The sequence below is a fragment of the Zootoca vivipara genome, chromosome Z2, assembly GCF_965207765.1.
Source record: "Zootoca vivipara chromosome Z2, rZooViv2.hap1.1, whole genome shotgun sequence".
Classification (NCBI taxonomy): domain Eukaryota; kingdom Metazoa; phylum Chordata; class Lepidosauria; order Squamata; family Lacertidae; genus Zootoca; species Zootoca vivipara.
Window position 1 is genome coordinate 37104415 of NC_142585.1, and position 22030 is coordinate 37126444.

Genomic DNA, 22030 nt, shown 5'->3' on the forward strand with positions numbered 1-22030 from the left:
TGCATTGTGTAAAGAAGTACATTTATGAAATCTGCCTCTTCAGGAGGCAGTGTGGGCCTGATCCACCAGGCTCTTTTTAATGTTCTTACATGTATGGAATAAAAGTGGCTATGGAGAGGGACGCGGGTGGTGCTGTGGGTTAAACCACAGAGCCTAGGGCTTGCCGATCAGAAGGTTGGTGGTTCGAATCCCCACGACGGGATGAGCTCCCGTTGCTCGGTCCCAGCTCCTGCCAACCTAGCAGTTCAAAAGCACGTCAGAGTGCAAGTAGATAAATAGGTACCGCTACAGCGGGAAGGTAAACAGCGTTTCCGTGTGCTGCTCTGGTTTGCCAGGAGCGGCTTAGTCATGCTGGCCACATGTACGCAGGCTCCCTCGTCCAAAAATGCGAGATGAGCACCGCAACCCCAGAGTCGGTCACGACTGGACCTAATGGTCAGGGGTCCCTTTACCTTTACCTATGGAGAGGTTTGGAGGGCTACACTTGACCCCCCTGGGCCTGAGGCTTGCCAGCACTAAGCCAGAAGGAGAAAGGCGGCTTTAAAAAGTAGGTTCAGATCATAAGGACTTGAGAGGCATGTGGTTTCCCCCCACAGGCACTCCCCCAACTCTGCTTCTCCCTTAAAACAGGAAGCCAATGGGGAGGGCTGCCTGAAATAGCCCTGAGGAAGTTTAAGGGGAGAGCAGCCACAATAAAAAAGAGGCCCTACACTGCTCCAGGCAAGGCTAACCCAAGCCAGTGTGCTGTCTGTCAAATGGCCCTAACATCGCCTCTCCATGTACAGGAGCCAACTGGATGGGCAGCTGAAGGGCTACAACTTTGGTTGCACCTCAGGAGAGCAGGCTAGCTTATAGGGTGTGCAGGGAAGTGAATATAGCTCCGTCCTCCCACAGAGGAGAATAGTTGGGGTTTCCAGAGGACGGCTCCCTCTTCCCCACTGCCCATGGCATGTGGTGTTTTAGGCGCTTGCCTTGCTCCACCTCATAGTAGGCTTGTCTTTAAAGGCTGTACTGAAAAGAATTCTGACTGCTCCCTCTTGCCATGAGAACATAGGGAGAGCCTGGCTGCTGGGTCATTCCAATGGCCCATCTAGTCCACCATCCTCTTCTCAAAGTGGCCAACCAGATGTACCAAATGGAAACCCTCAAGGAAGACCAGAGCACACCAGCTCTCTCCCTCCCTGCACTTTCCACCCCTGTGTGCAACATGTCATAAAGAAAACATCAGTATAAGGCAACTTCCTGTGTTGATTTTCAGGCACTATGGGCCGGGGAGAGATTACATTCAGTCGGCAGTGAAAGCCAATCTCTCAAATCCACACTTTCCAAAACAATATCAGAACCGAAACACCGCCATCCTTCCAATTTCACACTTACCCAGATTTTTGTGATGCAGTTCCCCAAATAGTGAATAATATAGCATACATTATTATTATTATTATTATTATACACTGCATTTTTCCCGATGGGACTCAAAGTGGCTTACAGATAAAAATAGGAACTGATAAAAACACAGGGGGAAAAATAAAAATAAATAAACATTGATAGAATATAAAACTATATACATACATAGCATGCATTATATTAGGTGGAAATTGCTTGCAAACATGTGCATTCGTCAGAATTGCATGCCAAAGTGTGTTTATTAGGAGAAATTTGCATGGAAATGCCATCCAATTTCCATTAGGGTTTTTTTTTAATTGCAAATTGCTGCACAAATGTGGAAAACTGAAGATAGGAAAAGTGAGAATCATGGAGAACTAAAATTGTTAGAACCGCCCCCCCTCCATCTCTTGCATGAGAAAACAAAACAGTATTGAAAGCATCATCACATATAACCACCCTGATACCAACCTGAGCTCAAATAGTAATGATTTGCACAATAAAAAGGACCCAGGGGTGGGGGAGATTCTTATGCAGGACACAGCAAGGAATTCCTTCAGCAGCTTGTTGAGGTGGGCAGCTCTGGGGATGTGCTTTTTAAAATTATTATTGCAGTAAAAGAAAGTGCACCCCACAGGCAGAAAAGGGATGACAGGGACTTGGCAAGCGTAAACTATAGAGGGAGCAGATGGCTGTGGGGCTGACCGTTCTGACACTGGCCAAATCTTGGGGGCTGAGCATTGTGCGTGGGTGAGAGGATAGATGGAAATGTCACATTAATAAGAGAGAGCCACTCACTTGCTTTCTCAAAAAAAGAGGACTGAAAGAAGGGAAACTGCTGTAGAAGTGAGTAAGCTAGATAACCAGAAAGAGGAGAGAAGCAATCAAGTTGTAAGAAAGCTACCCTGTCCTAAAACAGCCTTGCAAACCCACACACAAAGTTTCTAGTCTGCAAACAGCCAAAAGGGCCTGCTTATACTCATTCCCCTTCTGCTATTCATTTTGATGCATCGATCCTGTTTGTATCCTAACTTTCATTCATCCTAAGAATGTAAGAGCATCCCTGCCTGGTTGAGTAATTTCATTGAATTAACTTAAGAAGAGGCTGGGTGCTGGATCAGGCCAAAGGCCCATCTAATCCAGCACCAACCAGAATGCCTTAATGGAAAGCCAGCCAGCAAGTAGGACTTGAGTGCAACAGCACTCTGCCTGCTTCGGATCTCCAGAAACTGGTATACAGAGAGGCATGTTGCCCCGACAGTGGAGGCAGAACACCCCCTCACCCTTGACCATTGGCCCTATTGGCTGGGCTCAGTTGGGGAGTTAGTGTCCAGCTAATCTGAAGAGCTCATGAGGCCCTCAGTCTCTCAGCCGCTGTGCCAGCCCAGATCATTCAGATTCTTTCTGTTTTGGGTGTGTATATGCCATCGCTGGGGAAGTATCCCCGGTGATTCAGAGTGCACCGCAGCCCACATCCTGGTGTGCTGCCATTTCATGAGCTGGCCCTTAAGTTTCTCACAGCGGACCAGAAGGGTCTTGCTTCTCCATTAGTCACAGCCTTGGAATAAGCGGAAATATTGGAATCAAGCATGGCTCTCCCTCTCTGGATTCTGCCTGCTTCTCACCCAATTCACACACACTCTACTTTGCTGTTATATTTCCCACTGCCAGCCAGTTGTGGAAATGACTATCCTGGGGGATATTAACTCACCAAGAAACTTGCCTGACCAGTTAAACAATGGAATCCTCCACTAGATTTTTTTCCAGGTGGAACTCACCGGAACCAAGTTCTGGCACCTATTAAGTGTTCTGGGGTGTTTGGGGCTGTTGCTCCCCCTAAAAAAAGCTCAACAATCAACAACTTTGCTTCCAGGACCTAGTTTTCTTTTTGGAAAAAAAGCCCTGGCAGTTACCATCTTATTAGGAGACCCATTCCTCACAATGTAGGAATAGTGCCTTATAGTGTGGCGGCAATTACCCTTTTGAATTCCCTCCCTTTAAATATTAGACAGGTTGCTGTCTCTGTTGCCTTTTCAGCGCCTACTTAAGACCATCCTCTTTCCAAAAAGCTTTTTAAAGTTGAGCTTTCCCCCAAGTCTGTACATGTATTGGAGTTATTTTTTAAGAAATTTTGTTTTATTAGTGTTGTATGTTTGCCACCCTGGGTTCCTTTGGGGGAAAGGGCAGGAAGTAGATTTAATAAGAAAAATAAGTACATAACAACAAACAACAACAACAGCAGCAGCAACAACAATAATGTTAGTTAGTTAACAAAATTTATATACCAGTGGATTGTGGTCAAACCTTTAAGCAGTTTACAAGACTGCTTATAAAAAAGAAGAAATTTAAAACATTTTAAAATAAAATTAGCAGTAGAAGAGATTAAAACAGGTGGACATCTATGTGTCTGGATAGGCTCACGGCTTTTTTTTCAGCCGGAACTCACTGGAACTCCGTTCCGGCACCTCTCAGGTGGGTGCCATTGCCATTCTAAGAGGAAAAGGGAGGTGTTCATGGTGGGTTCCGGTACCTCGGCTTGAAAAACAATACTGGTTAGGGTGGCTAATTGCAAAAGTGTAAGGCAAAATAGACACGAAAATGCTGACTTTTTTGTGAAAACTGTTTTATGACAAGGTGATACGGTGACACAGCAAATTGAACCTACGATTTTAAATAATGAGAAACTGCAATGGTCAGATTTTCCCACTCGTAGGCTCACCTGAGCTGTTTCTTCTGAAAGGTTCAGAGTTGGTTCAAAGTTCCTTCTGAAGGCAGGGTAGGTTCATGACCTAGAAACAGCTGCAATATTGGCTGCTACTTAGCACTTTAAATGCAGGAGATATTCCTTGCTGGATGGATGGTTGCGTAAGGGTTGAGAGGTTTTAATAAGAGCCAAAGATAATATAAAAATATAATTATGTAAAATTGTGAGACAGGTGTGTGAAATTGGGTGTCAATTGGATTCCTTCCCTTTCCTTCTGGAATGAGTTTGGATACCATCTGTATATGATAATTTAATCTCTTTATAAATACGTCTTTTCCCCTTCCCTTTTTACAGCTCCCCGCCCCAATTATTTGTGTTTGATATGCTTTGTAGTACAACAGAGCAAAATATTTAAATGCACTTTGGATGAATGCTGCTTATCCATTCACTATGCATGTGCCATTTCTCAGGGGAAAGTCCTCCCAAAAACCCATACAGTATAAAAAATTTAGAACAAAGATCTTGTAGAATCAATCCATACCCAAAACTAAAAGGAGAGGATTAGCTAAAACAGCATATTTGCCCTGTTTACATCGTAAAAGCATGATAATAGAATCATAGGTGTGTAAGAGTTGGAAGGGACCCTGAGGATCATCTACTCCAACCCCCTCAAGGGGCCACCACCAAAAGGTCCTGTCCCAAATCTAATAGAAATTGATTATAAGAACCGGGGCAAGCTTGTATGTGTGCCGGTGGTCCTTCAGGGAATCTCCCTTTAAACTATAAAAACTATAAATAGCAAGAGTGCAGGTGACCATGAGCAAATATGGCTCTCCCCATCTCTGATCTATAACTTTAACACAAGTACTTAAAATTGCTCCAGCCTGGCAGACCTCAAAGTGGTGAGGGGAAGAGCTGTAATTTTGTTGCTCCTTCATCCCTGCGCTCTTTGCCCGCGTTAAGATTTTGTAATTGTTTTTGAAAACTTTGGTGTATGTTTCATCACGTGGATTCAGGCCACGCAATCGATAGCACTCTTTGGTTTACATAATTGTACTACAGGAGTGCAATATATGTGTTAATGAGATTCGAAAGACATGTCCCCTACTCCAAAAAAAAACTGTTCCCAAAACAATAATATAGTTCAGGGCATCGTAATCCTATGAACACTCACGGAATCTTGCTTGATGTGTGCTTGCTTTGATGAAGGCATGAAATAGCCTAGTGAATTACATATTTTGTAAGCAATTCAAAAAAAAAACCAGACTTAATGCACATCCCTACCCCTGATTATAGGCAATGTTGCCTGGGGTGGATGGGAATTGTAGTAGAAAACATTTGGAGTCCCCCCAGTTGTGGAAGACTGTGGTGTGGACAGTACATAGATGGTCCAATTATCTTGCAGCTTTCTGTGTTCATCCAGAGGTTAGACTGGGGCGTAATTTTGATTCAGTCTGCATTTAAAGAAAAACCTACCTAAATCACACGTTCTAAAAATTCCCAAAGAACGCACGTACTGAAACATAGCCATGCATCAAAGTTCAATATGCTCTTGATTCCCCCCCCCCTCAGTGCAGTTCTTTAGCCAAGTAATTTATACGAATGTGCATATACTAGAGTAAAGTCTACTTTAAAATACATTAAGATGCTGGGGATTGAATGAACTACTGCAATTGCATTTCACCCTTGGCACTAGACAGATGGGCGATGGGTCGTTTGTTGGTCACCACGTGACCAAATGGCAGATCTTATTGCTTCCTATCAAGTAATTTCTCTCCCCGCCACACACTTATTCTCCTTCCTAAGATTTTAAAAGATAAATATTCAAACGGTGTCTGCAGCATTCTGAACCTAAACGGAAACAGCAGGTTGAAACGGGAAATAAAACAGGAGAAGAAGCGTCCTACTTATAACCCCCATTCTTCAGCGTGTTGGCAAAAATTCTGCCATCTTCTGAGGGGGTGTGTGTGTGTGTGTGTGTGTGTGTGTGTGTCTTAAGTGCCTACAATTACCCTGCTCACCTTCCCTATCTTAGCAGAGGGCTGAAAGGGAGGGGTTAGTTTCTAAAGCAGCATTAGGAAACCTGAAACCCTAGAGCCACATGTGGCCCTAAGCTTAATTTAATATGGCCCTCCAGACATTCTGCGCCCAATGTTGGTTCCAACTGGTTTTTTTCTCGTGGGGTCAACAGCGCTTCAAAGAAGGAAGTTGCCCCCGCCCCATACTAAAGAGAAGCAATTGGGAGTTCCAGCCAGCCTGTCACGCAGCTTGTGACCCTATATGCATGCTGAAGCTCTTTACAAAAAGATTTCTAGGGCTCCCGCCCCGCCCTGATGAGTTTTAGCCCAGGACCAACCCTACTCCACAGAGGGGGCTGGTGATAGTTGTGCAGTAGCAAGGCCAAATACCCACCACTCACGCTGAGGAGACCTGCAAGTTATTCCACTCATTTCAGGGTAAATCCAAAATAGAATTCATGGCTTAAACAGAACCCTGTCTGTATCTTAATCCCATTCCTATTAAATCTCTTGAATGGCTTTTTAAGGTTGGGGGGGGGAGTGTTGCATTCTGTCTGCCCAAGAGCTTGTGTCTATTTGGTTCACAGCCTCCCTGCCCTGCCCCACCCACTATGAAGTGCAGTAAGGCAAACTGTGGGGTTGCTGTTTGGCACAGGGAAATCTGCTCTCTGTACTACCCGCCTGGTCTCTTTGTAGTATGAAGCAGAGGTGAACTCCGGCCAGATTAGGCAAGTCTCTAGCTTTAAAGGTTGCTATTTGAAAAGCGACAGGAGATCATTTTAAGCAAAACGGCAAGTACATTTGTAGAATAATAGGGCAAAAGGGATTGTGAAGAATAAAATTGCATGGAGATTCCCCACCCCCCAGCCCACCCTCCTGTGTTCTCTGTTGTGTTTCCTTAAGCGCAAGACCTTCCCCATCTGAGAGATTACATTTCTCGGGCAGAATGGCAGAAATGCCAGGGGTGGATTTGGTGCTTGTATGTGCTCAATGCCGCACACTAAATCTGCAATCCTCTTAAAAACAGCAGGCTCCCTGTTGTCCCTTGTGTGAGAGAGATGTGATTGGAAAGGAATAAGATTGCGGATTTCGTCTAGGTTTCCTCCATTAATAGCTTTGCTGAAGGGTTCTGTGTAACTCAGAAAGCTTGCATAGTTCTACATGAGAAATGGCTGCCATAGTTATTTCTCTCCCCCCCCCCACTCCCCACAATCTTTGGGGCTGGCTTTACATAACCCTCCTTTTTTCTTCCTTAGCTGATAGTCTATGGATTGCCACAATGCTGAGCCAGCCCATTGAGTCAGCCCTTAACGTCTGCCTTTGTCCTTTGTTCGCAGCTTATAGTTGATTTTAACCGAACAGTCTATAAATTGACTGAATGAATGACCACCACCATCACCCCAACATCTTTAATTTCTCCGACTTGAGAACCATGGTTGATCCACAGGAGCACAGGTGGATGGTAGACCTGTGGCCTATTGGTTTCTTTGGGGAGGCAAGGGTAGGGGTTGGTGCAGGCACCCCCAAACTTCAGCCCTCCAGATGTTTTGGACTACAATTCCCATCTTCCCCAACCACTGGTCCTGTTAGCTAGGGATCATGGGACTTGTAGGCCAAAACATCTGGAGGGCCGCAGTTTGGGGATGCCTGGCATATGGGTTTAATAAAACCTCCCACCCACCCCTGGCTCCATCCACAGACGAGGTTTTATTGGCGGCCACCACCCCAATCTCTGAGCGATGCAAGATTCCAAGGGTTCCAGGTGCTTACCCAGGGTCTGTGTCCCCTTTTGGGAAAGGGGCACAGCAGAGACAGTTTATTTACACATATATACAAACTGAGCCTTTGATGGAGGGGTTCACAGCATCAGTACCCCAAAAGGGTTTTGTTTCTCCCATAGCCCCAGCCTTGCATTTAGACAGGCATCCAACATTGTGCTCTGCCTCTGTGGCTTTCCAGCTTGCTGCTTTACTTCTAGGTCACATTACCGCCTCCAGCTTCTAGCTCACATAACAGCTAACTCAAGCCTCTCTGCTGTAAACTCTGGCTTTATCTGTCTCACAAAAGCCCGTTATCCTTTGTTCTCTTAATGGCCCAGAACTCACTCACTCACCTCAACATAGGAAGCTAGCCTGGGTTTGTTAGCTTTTTAACATTTACTGCATCCAGGGATTTGAGAGGTCTTGCAACCGGTTTAACATCTCAAGCCTTCATTAAATTTTAACACTTTCTAGATCAGGCATCCCCAAACTGCGGCCCTCCAGATGTTTAGGCCTACAACTCCCATGATCCCTAGCTAACAGGACCATTGGTCAGGGATGATGGGAACTGTAGTCCAAAACATCTGGAGGGCCGAAGTTTGGGGATGCCTGTTCTAGATCCAGGAATTTAGAGAGGTCTAGCACTCCTGAACTCAAATCCACAAGTTTTACAACCTTGCCTGGATCTTCTATACAGCATTGTGTTGATGGCCAATCCTCAGCATGTCAAAACTCTGTTGCCTCTATTCAAGTTATACGAACCCTGGAGGGGAAAAAAACACTCAGTGTCTAGAAAGAAAATTAGGATTATGATTAGCCTAGGATTTAGAAGGCTGGAAAACAGGGTTGTTGTGGTGGTGGTTGTTGTTGTTGTTACTACTACTACTGCTGCTGTACTACTACTAAATCACTTTTGCAGACTTTTTTTTTTTTAAGCATGCAAAATGCATTGGAAAGCAGAAAGCAGGGAGGCGGGGAAGGAAGGTAACAGACAGTTGGGAAACAGGCAACTTTTTATGTGGGGGAAGGCTCTGTGGATGCACCTTCCCCTTAAAATTCCCATAGGAAAATATAATCACCCCCCCACTACTTTATGCAGAGCTTTCTGTGCTGTTACAACATCTGAGCCGCCACCCCATCAATCGCCACCGTCCTCTCATACCTATTTGCATGCCAGACAACCAAGGTGCCCTAGTTTAAAAAGGGACTCAAAGCACCACATTTAATGTGGAAGCAAAGGGTCAAGCATGAATGTGGGTATTGATTAAACCCTGCTCCATTCTTTCTCCCTCTGACCCTAATACTGCCCATATTAGCCTCCCCAAACCTGGTCCCCTCTAAGACATTGTTGAACTCAAAACTCCTATCAACTCCAGGCATTAGGTCGGGGAGAATGGGAGTTCTGGTCTTATAGCCTTCCCTAACCTGGTGCCCTCTGATTTTTGTTGGGCTCCCATCAGACCCCCCCCCCAGCCAGCACCAGCATTGGCAATGGCCAGGGATGATGGGAGTTGTCGCCCAGCAACATCCAGAGGACACCAGTTTCCACCATGTCCAGAGTTCCCTGTGAAGAGGGATTGGTTGTTAGACAACTCTGAGCCCCCTTAACCAACTACAGCTCCCAGAATTCTTATGGGGAAGCCATGGCAATTTAAAGTGGTATGATACTGTTTTAAATATATGGTGTGGATGTGGCCATACATTGATTGACTGGCAGTGGTTGTCCAGGGTGTTAGACAGATAGAGAGGGATCTTGCTTCCTGCTCCTTTTAACTGGAGATGGTGGGAATGAACCTGGGACCTTTTGCTTGCAAAGGGTGGGTTTTTCCCACCGAACTATGGCCATGCTCTCTTGCAAATCAGCCACTGGTGAATATAATAGCTGGTTTGAAAGAGATAAGGTCTCAGGAAACACAGGAAATTGCTTTACACTGAGGCCCACGGGTCCATCTAGTTCAGGATTGTCTACCCTGACCAGCAGTGACTCTCCAGAATCTCAGGTGGGAGTCTTTCCAAACCCTACCAAGATATGCCAATCAAGATTAAACTTGTGATCTTCTGCATGCAAAGCAGATATTCTGCTACTGAATTGTCCTTCATCTAAGTGTCAATAAGGCTCCAGTTCCCATGATTCGAACCTGGGACCTTCTGCATGCAAAGCAAATGCTCTGCCACTGAGCTGCAACCACCCTTAGGTGAGATTGAGTCAAGGACAACAGCTGGCAAGGGGTGTGGGACGGACTCTGTGTGTGTATGCAGTGGGCTTTCTTCTCAGCCATAAAAAGGGCAATGAAGCCCCATTCCCTCCCTCCTGCTGAAATTTGTAGGCGGATTTAATTGCTTGTGAATGCCAGTATTAGCCACGTGCAAGGCGAGCGAGGGCCCCGGGGGGTTGTGCAAGTTTCCTCCCCATAGATGTATGTGCCAGAACGTTTCCTGTCAGCCTCGTACCATCTGCTTTTTACGCCTCCCCTTCCCTTCGGTTTCTTAAACAGCTCTCTGCCGCGCACTCGTTTCCCCTCTTTCATTGCGAAAATCACACACAATGGGGGTGGGGGAGGTGGGTGATTTGCCATACTGGCTCAGAGTGATAAGCCTCAGCCTGTTCTGCAGGCCTCTTCTGACAGCACCAGGCAGAGAGGTGGAGTATAAATGTTTCAAACCAAGTAATTAAAATAAGATTTAGTAGACTTATTTTTCCTCCTTCCTGCATTCCTCCAGGAATCTCCACTGTTGTTTTTACTTGGCCCTGAAACACCAGCGATGGGGAACCTGTGGGGTCCTTGTTATTGCTCTACTTCAACTCCAATCGTCCCTGACCATTTGCTACCATGCTGGCTGCCAGGAGTTGGAGGCCAGAAACATCTGGATGGTCATAGCTGAGGTCATAGCTGAGGTTCCCCATCGCTGCTGTCCACCTTCTGTAATATCTATTGCAGGGCTTCAGAAACCTCCAGTTCCACCCATTTGGCCCAGTAGCTTATTCCACCCGAGCCATGCATGCCCTTCTGTCCTATGTAAAACGCCAGGTGCAGTGGCAGACCTTGACGTCTCAAATTTCAGTGGTGCCCTGTGCAACACCAATATCTGGCTCCCCGTTGGGTATTGCCGTTGCGGTGCCCCAGAAGCTCCACACTGGTCACGCAACCCTAGATCTGCCTTTGCCAACTGCAGTCCAAGTAAAAAGTTGAAAGGGTGGCAATGCACCCTCCGACCAGCTTATCTGCAAAGCCCCGTGCCCAAGGTAACACTTTGGAAAGTGCTTCCAAAGGTCACCTGATATCATTGCAATGCCGGTCAGGTGGCTCTGCCTACCTGTTGAACGTGGCCTGTGATGGATTGGGGAGATAACCCCCCTGCCCTTCCCAGGCCTTAATTGCTGCCTGAAAATAAATAAAACCAAACCATAATAATAATAATAATAATAATAATAATAATAATAATAATAATAATCTCCTGTCCCCCAAAGGGGTCTCTGACTGGGGATTTTGAGACAGACAGATGGGCACACACAATGCGACAGAGAGCAGACGTCTGCTTTCTTACTGTGATCTCTGATTCACCCCACTGGAGGGATGAGTACTTCCCCCCCACCCCACCCCACCAAAAACCCTCCAGGCTTTTCTCAGTCATGTGGTAACTCCAGACGTCAGCCTTCCATATGCTAAGAATTGCCCCATAGCCCCTTTTCCTCTGTCGAGAGCCTGCTCTCAGTTACATCTTTTGTGCGTCTTGAGAATGAGATGGTCAGGTTCCTTGTTACAGGACATTATTTGCGGTTTGACAAGACATGGCCTTCCGTGGGAGCAGAGAAACAGCAACAATCAGGATTTTGCGGCAGGGGCTATGGCGGGGGGGGGGCAGGGCCATAGCTAGGGGGTGGTGAGGTGGGCCCCTGCCAGGGGGACAGGCAGAGGGGGGGGCACAAAATCGTCTAAAAGTATGTCCATAAATATGTCTATAAATAAAAATATTGATTGTTGCCTCATAAGAAAAGGTTTTTAATAGAGGGTGAATTGAATGGGTGAAGGGGGGGGGGTTGGAGGAGAGGTGGAAAGAAGAGCTAATTTGTCCATGGGTAGGAGGTGAAATCAGGATGGGTTCTGCCAGGGGCACAAGATCACTTAGCTACGGCTCTGAGGGGGTGGGAACTTTCTGGACCTCATTTTGAAGACCACATCTCATTGGTAGGTATATCCTAAGGCAAAAGTGGTGCCCGAGAAATCACTGCAAATTTTACTTCAGTACCGCTGGCTGCCTGGTTGGCTACTTATTTATTTCTGGCACTTAGATGCCACCTATTATTTCAAGGAACTCAAGATACTGTGCATGGTTCTCCCCTCTCTCTCTCTCTCTCTCACACACACACATTTTATCCTCACAACAACCCTGTGAGGTAGGTTAGGCTGAGAGACAGTGGCTGGCCAAAGGTCACCCAGTGAGCTTCATATCTGAGGGAGGATTTGAACCCCATTCTCCCAGGTACCTCAGCCCCAGGGGCCAAATGTGGCCCTGCAGGTCTCCTCTATAGGGCCCCTGAAGACTCTCCCCAGGCCACTGGCCCTGCTTTGCATGTTTTTGCCTGGCTGGAATGTGCCCTTGAACTCTGGATAAATGCTTCTTGCTTGCCTGGATGGAGGACACAGAAGGGTGTGCGTAGGGTGGGATTAAATAAATTTAATTAATAAATAATTTTTAGGAATCCATGAATGCAGCCCATTCATTGATTAAATGCTGAAGTTCTACAGACCGGAATACAAGATTCACAAGTTTTCCCTGCAGGAGAAGCAACGCTCACCTTCTCGTTTCCTCTCAAATGCAGGTCAAGCTGGGAACTCCCAGACCTCCTCGAGGGCAAGATCCAAGCGATCAGCGACTCGGATGGGGTCAATTACCCCTGGTATGGGAACACCACAGAGACCTGTACCATCGTGGGGCCCACCAAGAAGGAAGGGAAGTTCACTGTCAGCATGAACGATAACTTCTACCCAAGCGTCACCTGGGCTGTCCCAGTGAGTGACAGCAATGTGGCCAAGCTCACAAACATCCACAGGGATCAGAGCTTCACTACTTGGCTGGTTGCAACCAACACGGCCACCAACGAGATGGTCATCCTTCAGACAATCCGGTGGCGGATGAAGCTGGGCATCGATGTGACCCCCAGCAAACCTTTGGGGCACCGTGCCAGGCTGAAAGAGCCCCATGCCCAGGAACAGCCACAGATCCTAAGCAGGAACGAGCCAATACCACCTAGTGCCCTCGTGAAACCCAATGCCAACGACGCCCAGGTGCTCATGTGGAGGCCTAAGGACGGGCGCCCTCTAGTGGTGATTCCTCCAAAGCATCGGTAATGAGACCCCCTCTCCCTCTAGTGTGTCCAGCCCCACGGGGTGGATTGGGAGGGGTGGGGGCAGAGAGAGGAGGAGGAGGAGGAAAAAAACCGCTTCATATTTAAGGAAACATATTTAAGCAAAAAAAACACAACCAACCAGATGCACTTTTAAAACTCATTTGACAGAAAAGAGAAATAATAATAATAATAATGCAACCATTCTACCTTTTCCCGTCGGAACGGGTCTCACTGTGCTAGAGACGCTCAACAGGAAGGATGCTCCCCTCAAGAGTCTGACGGGGTGTGTGAGTACGTTTGTCACCAGGCATCGAGTTTCTAAGGGAGCGAACAAATCAATGTCCACACACTTGATTTCCAGCTTTGTAAAAGTTGCTTTTTTCCTTCCTTCAGTGGTTGTTTTCAAGTTCAATCTCATTAACTTACGGTAGCTTGGGTCACCTGAGTGAGAGAGAGAGAAAAAAACAAAAAGTTTTTTTTAATATATATATATGTGTGTGTTAAACGAGGGAGGTTTTATTTTCGAGTTGGGAGGAGGAAGGGAGAAAATTAATTTTATTTAGTTGGGAAGGGGAGTGGATGCAGATGCAACCACAAAAAGAAAACAACAATTTGTTTATTTCTCCTCTCCTTGGATGATGATGATGATGGGTGGGTGGATTTTTTGTTCTTGCAGAGATGATGTTCCAAATTGCAAACACAAGTCACGCGGCCTTATGTAGTTTTTACTTTGCATTGCCAAAACCTTTGCCTTAAACTGCATTTTTTTAAAAAGCGGGGGAGCGGGGGGGGTGGATAAGAAAGAAAGCAAGCAAAGAAGGCTACTTTTTTCTTACTGGATATTAGAGTGAGGGGTGGGGGAGATGTTTCGTTCTGGAATGGAAATAATCATTGAGCCTGTATCGCAACCAGTTGCTAAAGGAGGTTGTCATCCCCCCCCCTTGCTTTTGAAACAAACTGAAACTACACCAGCAGAGATTCTCTTGGGATAGAGAGGGCAGTGAAGGAAACTGCACCTGCTTAATTTCCACCTGACTGCTGCTGTTAGTAGTACAGGGACTCTAGTTGCTTCCACACTAGCCCTTCTTTCCCCCTAAAATTATCACCCTATGTTTACTCAGTTTTTACAAATTGCATTCCTGTGTTTTCTGGGTTGTCTCCGATGTCAGTGCTACTAACATTTCAGTGGGTCTACTCTTGGTAGAAATCAGTCTGAGACAACCCTCTGTGCATCTTTTTTCAAATCTGATCCGTAGTGGGGTGGGGGGTCTCTCTTTTGGGGTGTAATTTTAGGGCTTTTTTAAAAAGACTTTTCAGGGACACAGGTGGCGCTGTGGGTTAAACCACAGAGCCTAGGGCTTGCCCATCAGAAGGTCAGTGGTTCGAATCCCCGTGACGGGGTGAGCTCCCGTTGCTCGGTCCCTGCTCCTGCCAACCTAGCAGTTCGAAAGCACGTCAAAGTGCAAGTAGATAAATGGGTACCGCTTTGGCGGGAAGGTGAACGGCGTTTCCGTGCGCTGCTCTGGTTCGCCAGAAGCGGCTTTGTCATGCTGGCCACATGACCTGGAAGCTGTACGCCAGCTCCCCCGGCCAATAACGCGAGATGAGCGCCGCAACCCCAGAGTTTCCACGACTGATCAGGGGTCCCTTTACCTTTTAAAGGACTTTTCAGGACTCCTCCTCCTTTAATTACAAACTTCCTGTGGACAAATTCAACTTACTTTATTGCTTTCTGTTTAGTTCAATGGAGGGATATTAGCAATCCCTTCACTGCCAAATATTGTCAGTTTATGATCCTGTGAACAGAGATGCTTTAAGGATGCATTGCCTCCCATTTTAGCCCTTTTATTTGTATAGAGCAAAATAGACAGCACTATTTTTCTACATAAAAATGATAAGAAAATAATGAGAGGCAATCAGTCTGTAAAGCCTCCCTACTCAGAGGAACAGAAACAGGAGAACTGCATTTAAGATAAAGTAATATAATGGGCTGAACCTGCCAGCAGTAAGCTTTTAATTAACAGTTCAAGGGATCTTCGCTTAATGAGTCTTTCTTCTGAACAAGCATAACAGAAGGCTCTTAGCCATGGGGAGTGGCATTGCTGATCTGTTTAGTGTATTATTAAGTGCTGTGCAGAACCACCAGTTTAATTTTAAAAGAAAGAAAATGAAAAGAAAGAAATGCACCAGCAACACTGAAAGTAACTAGTGTGGAAGCAACATGTGCTTGGGGGGGATTGGTTTTTTCTATGTCACGGAGGGAAAAATTTGGCTTGAGCCTCCCCAAGTAATTCTCCCTAGTTTAGATGGGGATGCTGTGACCTGCGCGGTTGCTGTGAATTATCTGCCTTCGCTTCCAGAAGCAAGAATTTTAGCTCCAGAACGGGAAGCCATGGCTCACGAGCTTCTAGGATCAGGCATGGGGGAACCTTTGACCCTCCAGATGTTTCTGAACTACAGCTTCCATCAGCCCCAACAAGCGTGGCCAATAGCCAGGGTTGATGGGATTTGTAGTTCAGCAACATCTGAAGAGCCAAAGGTTCCCCACACCTTTCTAGAAAGAAAGCTGAGTACCAAGCAAGGATAACAGGAATTGATCTCCATATCTCACCCTCTTCCCTTTGGGAGGGTCTTCAGGGCAGTGAGAAACAGTTGTATCCAACTAACTCGGAGTAGACCCAATGGAATCAATGCACCTAAACTAAGCCATGCCCATATTGAAAATAATTTAATTTCGAGGCAGGGCTGTAACTTTCTAGGGAAACACATGCTTTGAACACAGAACCTTTTGTGTGCTGCAGTCTGTGGTCAGGGTGCTTATTGTGATGGCAAAGACCTCTGAATGTAACTTTTAGGAGCTGCTGTTGGTCAGAGTAAGTTCTGGGCCTGATGGGCCAATTGTTTTTATTAACACATATGAAATTGGGCACAGTGTCCATTAATTTCAATGAGTCTACTCTGAGCAAAGCTTAAGTCAGATACAGTCCATGTGAAATATTTTAAGCGGGGGGATGTGGAGGGGAAGAGACTCAGTTTTGAAAATGTGCAGGCCCCAGGACAAAACTTCCATGACACACCGTTTCTTTCTGGTATTCACAGGAACAGGACTGTTTTCCCCTCTAATGATACGGGGCAGCCAACGTTCAGCACGGATCACTTGGGATCGGGGCAATATAGGGGTCCCTTCTTCACCAAAGGGGGAGCCCAGTGTGCGGTTTGGTTTAAAATTTAAAAAGAAAAGAAAGTGGGGAAGGGAGACCACATTTTCAGCTCAACATGCAAGATTCTAAAATGCAAACTTGTCTGTTTTTTTCTGAAAATAATAGTTCTCTTAAGTCATGGTGTGTTTGCACTAGCAGATTACCATCAGGTGCGCTTACCGCTGTTGCTGGATTTGACCCCTGCTGCTGCTGCTGCTGCTGCTACTGCTGTAGGGTTCGCACTTGGCAAGGGGGTAGTTGGTGTTAAATTATTGCTGGAAAAGCTGGCAAGTCACTCATCTGCTGTTTCCCCCCTGCAGGGCATGAAAGAGATGGTGCAAAACAAAATAAAAACAAACCATCCAACCACCCCAAAATGCATGATTAAGAGTTTGCCTGCAGAAATATTTGGCTAGTGATTCCTTTTGAAAATATACATGTTCCCTCCATCACCCAACATATGGGGGTATAGCCATAGTTACTGGCCTCCCTTTTCAGAACAGGGGTAAAACAGGAGTTGTTTACTCCTGATGGAAGCCTTTTCTTTCCCAAAACAGGACAGAAGTGACACACTTTTACTGCTGCAGTTAGAAGTGGAAGTTTACCATTGCTGCTTAAAATTTGCCACATTCAACAACCAGCTATATATATGTGATATATGGATACTTGTCTTGAGAAACCACACATTCAGAATCTAGGGTATTAGTGTATTAACCTAATCCGATTCCATCCAAACAATTCATATTTGGTGGCAGTTGGCCCTAAAGCTTGTTCTTGATCAAATCCCTGGCTCCTGTATGGTCCATAATCAAGCCAAGGAAATTAAGACAGCTGCCACTTTTGAAGGTCACAGCTATATAGCACAAAACAAGTGTGTGATACGCTATTCAGAATGCACCAGTCACTGCGCCTGCATGAAAATGCTTACAATTACCGGTACTTACAAAATGCCCAGAACAAGAGTCTTGAACATTTCAAGACATGGGCCGATTCTCAGGCAAGGGTCACATCCTCACAGTTATTAAAATAACAAAGCAGGACTACAGTTCCCAGGATCCTTTGGGGAAGGGGAGTCGTGACTGTTATGAGAGTGCTTCAGTTGCACAGTGTGGATAAGCCCAAGCAGCAGTGGAGGCTGGTCTGTTAGGCAAATGGGCGCACTGCCACACCAGTCAATGCCTGCTGTCACTGTCCTGCCTTCTTGCTTACAACCAGCCCAAGGGGTAGACCTGGCTGTTGGCTTCCTCCTCAATGTTGCCCTTGTAGAACTCAGCAAGGAGAAGGATGGGGCGGGGCATCAGAATTAATTGGCTCCACCTCTCATTGGTTCTGGACTGTGGCTCCACCTACTTTATGGGCTCACAGCCTTCTGCCCCACCAGCTCAGGTTATGGGAAGATGTTTTTCAGCAAGCATCGAACTGAGATTGAACAGCATCATCTCCATCCCTCCTGCTAGTTCTTCCCACAGTGAGCGGTGCCTTTTGAGTTAAAGGGCCACAGCACACCCCTTGGTGATGCCAGCAGACCAGGGGAGACTCTGGTCCCACTGGGGCCTCTTTGAAGAGGTCTTTTAAGCCCAAGGATGGCTGAGGCTGGGGCTCAGGCATTAGTAGGTTGTGTGGTTGGTCTTCTCTGTCCTTTCCCTTCTGCTTTGGAGTCCTCACCCTCATATCCCCGAGGACAAGGAATCTGATGCCAGGGTCACAGAATCCTAGAACAGCTGGAAACGGCCCTGAGGTCCAACCCCCCCCTGCAATGCAGAAATTTCAACCAAAGCATCCATGGCAGATGGCCAGCTAACCTCCACTTAAAAACCTCCAAGGAAGGAGAGTCCAGCACCTCTCATGGGAGTCTGTTCCACTGCAGAATGGCTCTTATTGTCAGAAAGTTCCTCCTGATGTTTAGTCGGAATCTCCTTTCTTGTAACTTGAATCCGTTGGTTCAGGTCCTACCCTCCAGAGCTAGAGAAAAAAGCTTGCTCCAACTTTGATGGGAAAGCCCTTAAGTTATTTGAAGGTGGTTCTCTGATATCTCCTGATCATACCTCCTCTTATCCGGGCTAAACCTGCCCAATTGTTCCTCATACGGTTTGGTTTCCAGACCCTCGGCCGTGACACTGAACAGCCTTCCCTATGAAACTGATTGAGAATACTTGGAAATAACAACTGCATCTTAGGAAGCTGCCTTCTACTGAGTTGGACCATTGATCCATCTAGCTCAGTACTGTCTACACTGACTGGCAGCAACTCTTCAGAGCCCCAGGCAGGGAAATTTCCCCAGCTGTCACCTGGATATGTCATTGGGGATTGAACCTGGGACCTCCTGCATGCAAAACACATGCTCTGCCACTGAGCTACAGCCATTAAAATAAATAAATAAGAGAGGAGGAGGATGCTTTTGTCTTGTCGAACTGGCAAGTCCCAGTTCTATGTTTCTATGGGGGATGTGAAGAAAGCAGACTCCCTGTTATTTCCTCAACCCTGCTGCTTTAAGCAGGGCGGGAGAGGAGCTGTCATGGACAGGCTTGATCCAACACAAGATGGGTTGTGTCTGAAAATGACTGGCTGGACTGAGTTGCTGCCCTCAAGATGACTAGAACCCCTGGTGAAGGGGTTCAGGAAGGTGGAATGTTGGGGGTAAGAGGGTTGTGTGAGATATGGGAGCTGATACTAGTGTTCAGAGCTATCTTTCTAGAAAAAGAGGTGCCGAAACCCGCCATGAACACCTCCCTTGTTGTCTTATAATGGAAATGGCGCCCAACTGAGAGGTGCTGGAACTGAGTTCCAGTGAGTTCTGGCTGGGGTCAAAGCCCTGCTAATGCTGAAAGGAGCTTCTCTAGATTCACATTAAGAGCAGGCAGGTCAGGTGTTATTTCATTAAAAAGAGACCGGCTGGATCAAATCAAGAAGTTGCATGTAGTCCAGCATCATCTGGGTCCCAACAGTGGCCAACCAGAGACTCCAGGAAGACGGCGAGATACAAAGTTGTAGGACAATTCCCACTGTTAAATAAAAAAATTCCTTCAGTAGCACCTTAAAGACCAACTAAGTTTATATTTTAGTATGAGCTTTCGTGTGCATGCACACTTCTTCAGATACCAAGTGTGCATGCACACAAAAGCTCATACTAAAATATAAACTTAGTTGGTCTTTAAGGTGCTACTGAAGGAATTTTTTTATTTTGCTTCGACTCAGACCAACACGGCTACCTACCTGTAACTAATTCCCACTGTTGTTTGTTCCTCTTCTCCCTGCCCAGTGTCTGTTAGCTGGACACTGATCAAGGCAGGCCTTGCACGGCAAACCCTGAGGGTCTTGGGGTGTGCACTCCCCTTTGCAGTTGACCATGGGGATCTCCACCATTCATTGCATGGAGACAGGTTAACAGGTGACTAAATTACTCATACAGAGAGAGAAAAAGAGAGCGGGAGATTGGAGATGTGTGTTTTTCACTGTCGTGGCCTAGGGTTGCTACTCATCTTCCCACAAGCCCCTCTCCAGAATGCCTAAACCTTTAGTACTGTGGCTGGCCTGCCTTCGTCCTTTCTCACGCTTCCCTGAGCCATTTTCAACATACTGTAAAATGATAGCACACTTAACTCTGTTGGGATTGGGTGCCTCACCGTTGCCCAGTGTACAGCATTCAAGTGAATACAGCTTCTGCTTAAAGGCAAGGGTGGTTGTGAACTGTGAACCTCCGGATGTTCCTAAGACACACAACTCCCATAATTCCTATTGGTCATGCTGGGTGAGGTTGATGGGAATTGGAGTCCAACAACATCTGGAGGGCCACGGAAATTCCCTACCCTTGATCTAAGAACGTGAAACATTCTCCTTTTTCACAAGTGAATGCCTCTTCTAAACAGGCATTTTGCATGCTTTGAGGGTTGCTCCTTAGATCAGGGAACATCCTCCTAATGTTTTCAGACTACAACTCCCATCCTCCAGCAACATCTGGAGGAGCACAGATTGAATTCAATGAAGCAAACACCATTGAATTCAATGAAGCAAAACATCTCTGCAATAGTCCCTTTCACCTTGTAAAGTTGGGGTGGCAATAGTCTGCTCTAATGCACTAATAAGGACCAGAGTAGGAACACTGAGGTGAAACAGTGGCTGAAATTGCATTCACTCCAACCGTCTTCAACCCCTGGGCAGGGTAACATGGTAGAAGACAGGCCTCATCCATACTTGTAAGCATAATAATACACACACCTCTCTCTCTCTCTTGCACTACTACACTGTGATTGAAGCCTTTGATTTGTGGCTGACAGCTGTTAAATGCACCAGTTAGTACAGTACCTGTCCACACGCAAAAAAGACCAAGGGAATAACTTTGGGAGCAGGTCTTGGCTATGAATAAAAAGGTAGAATGTCCATCTTGCCTGTAAGGGGAGGGGGCAGGTTACCATAACCCCATTCAAAGTTGTGCCTGGGTTTGTGTTGCAGCAATAAGAACTGTCCCTTGGTCTTTGCAAAAATACTGTGAAAATGTCTTGTGGGGATGGGGAAATGTACCAAGTCTGGACACTAAAAAAGAAGAAGAAGAGGTATTTAAGAAGATATAAAAGCAACACATTTGCTTTACAAAAAAACAACAAAATAATAAAGAATTTTCAAAAAGAACCTTTTGACGTCTGGTTTTATGGTGTGTTTGCTTTGTTTGTTACAGGAGAAAACAACTACAGTTAGGGGCTATGACATGTCAGATTGGGCTGCAGTGTGAGACATAGAACAAGCTATCTGGAGTTTATTTGTCCAGAGCATTTTTACCCCTGAAAAAAACTCCCTAGGTTGGCTTACAGTACATGCCATCAGTAAAAAAATGAGACAGGTCCTGCTTGTAGGTTTACAATCTAAAAGACATGAACACATGGGGGAAAGTGGACGAGGGGGTGGGGACTTGGGTGCCAGTTCTTAAATTGTACTTAAAATGACTGGCGGGAATGAAAATAATGCAGGGATAGAAGGCACTTCCTATTCCATTCAAAGCTGCAGAATCCCCTGGGGATTGATGGGGAAACCCCTCTGAGAATGGCAGCTCTGTAAGAGGAATGGGGGTTTACTAGCAACTCTCAGCACAACAAACGACAACTCCCAGGATTCTTTGGGGGGAAGCCATGGCTGTTTAAAGTACAGGCGGCGGCGATTTTAGGCACCTCCAGTTGACGTGTGGTTGCCACCCAAGGAAGGCAAAACAAGGGTTGAACTGTGTCGAGATGTAAAGGGCCAGGGTCTGGGAAAGGAACTCCCAGACGAAATGGCCGGCTGTAGTAAAATACTGCTCTAAATATATAATGTGGGTGAGGCCTAGTCAAGCCCACAAATGAGTGGGGGCACCTTGTCAGGGCTCCCCCTTCTCCAACCTCTTGGAAGAAGGAGGCTCATGCTTTTAAAGCTAGTACCAAAAGGGCAATTTGTTTCCCTCAGCTGGGCCACCGTTGCCCTACCCACTTCCTCTTCATGTGCCTTTCCAGGCTTGCAGGAAGTGTTATGTGTTTGTGTAGCAGCAAGCTGCTTGTGTGGTTAGCTCTCCTTTCCTACACAGCAATTGCAACTAAGGGTGTAACCTTCCCGCATCACAGCCGTTTGGGTTGTGGTGGAAACAGAGAGGG

General features: G+C 46.3%; 1 protein-coding gene across 5 annotated transcripts in view; it reads left to right on the plus strand.

Annotated features, from left to right (window-relative positions):
* The window catches only part of FAM78A (family with sequence similarity 78 member A), a 28784-nt gene extending 7743 nt beyond the window's left edge, over window positions 1-21041 (plus strand). For 3 of the 5 annotated variants that reach the window (XM_088664820.1, XM_088664818.1, XM_088664819.1), the window contains exons 3-4: window positions 12688-13212; window positions 16315-21041. In XM_088664820.1, the coding sequence (XP_088520946.1) occupies window positions 12688-13212; window positions 16315-16447 (658 nt within the window). In that variant the 3' untranslated portion in view covers window positions 16448-21041. Of the gene's footprint in view, window positions 1-12687 lie in introns of all 5 variants that reach the window. The other 2 variants (XM_088664821.1, XM_060270200.2) reach the window with 1 other exon arrangement.
* The last annotated feature ends 989 nt before the right edge of the window (window positions 21042-22030 follow it).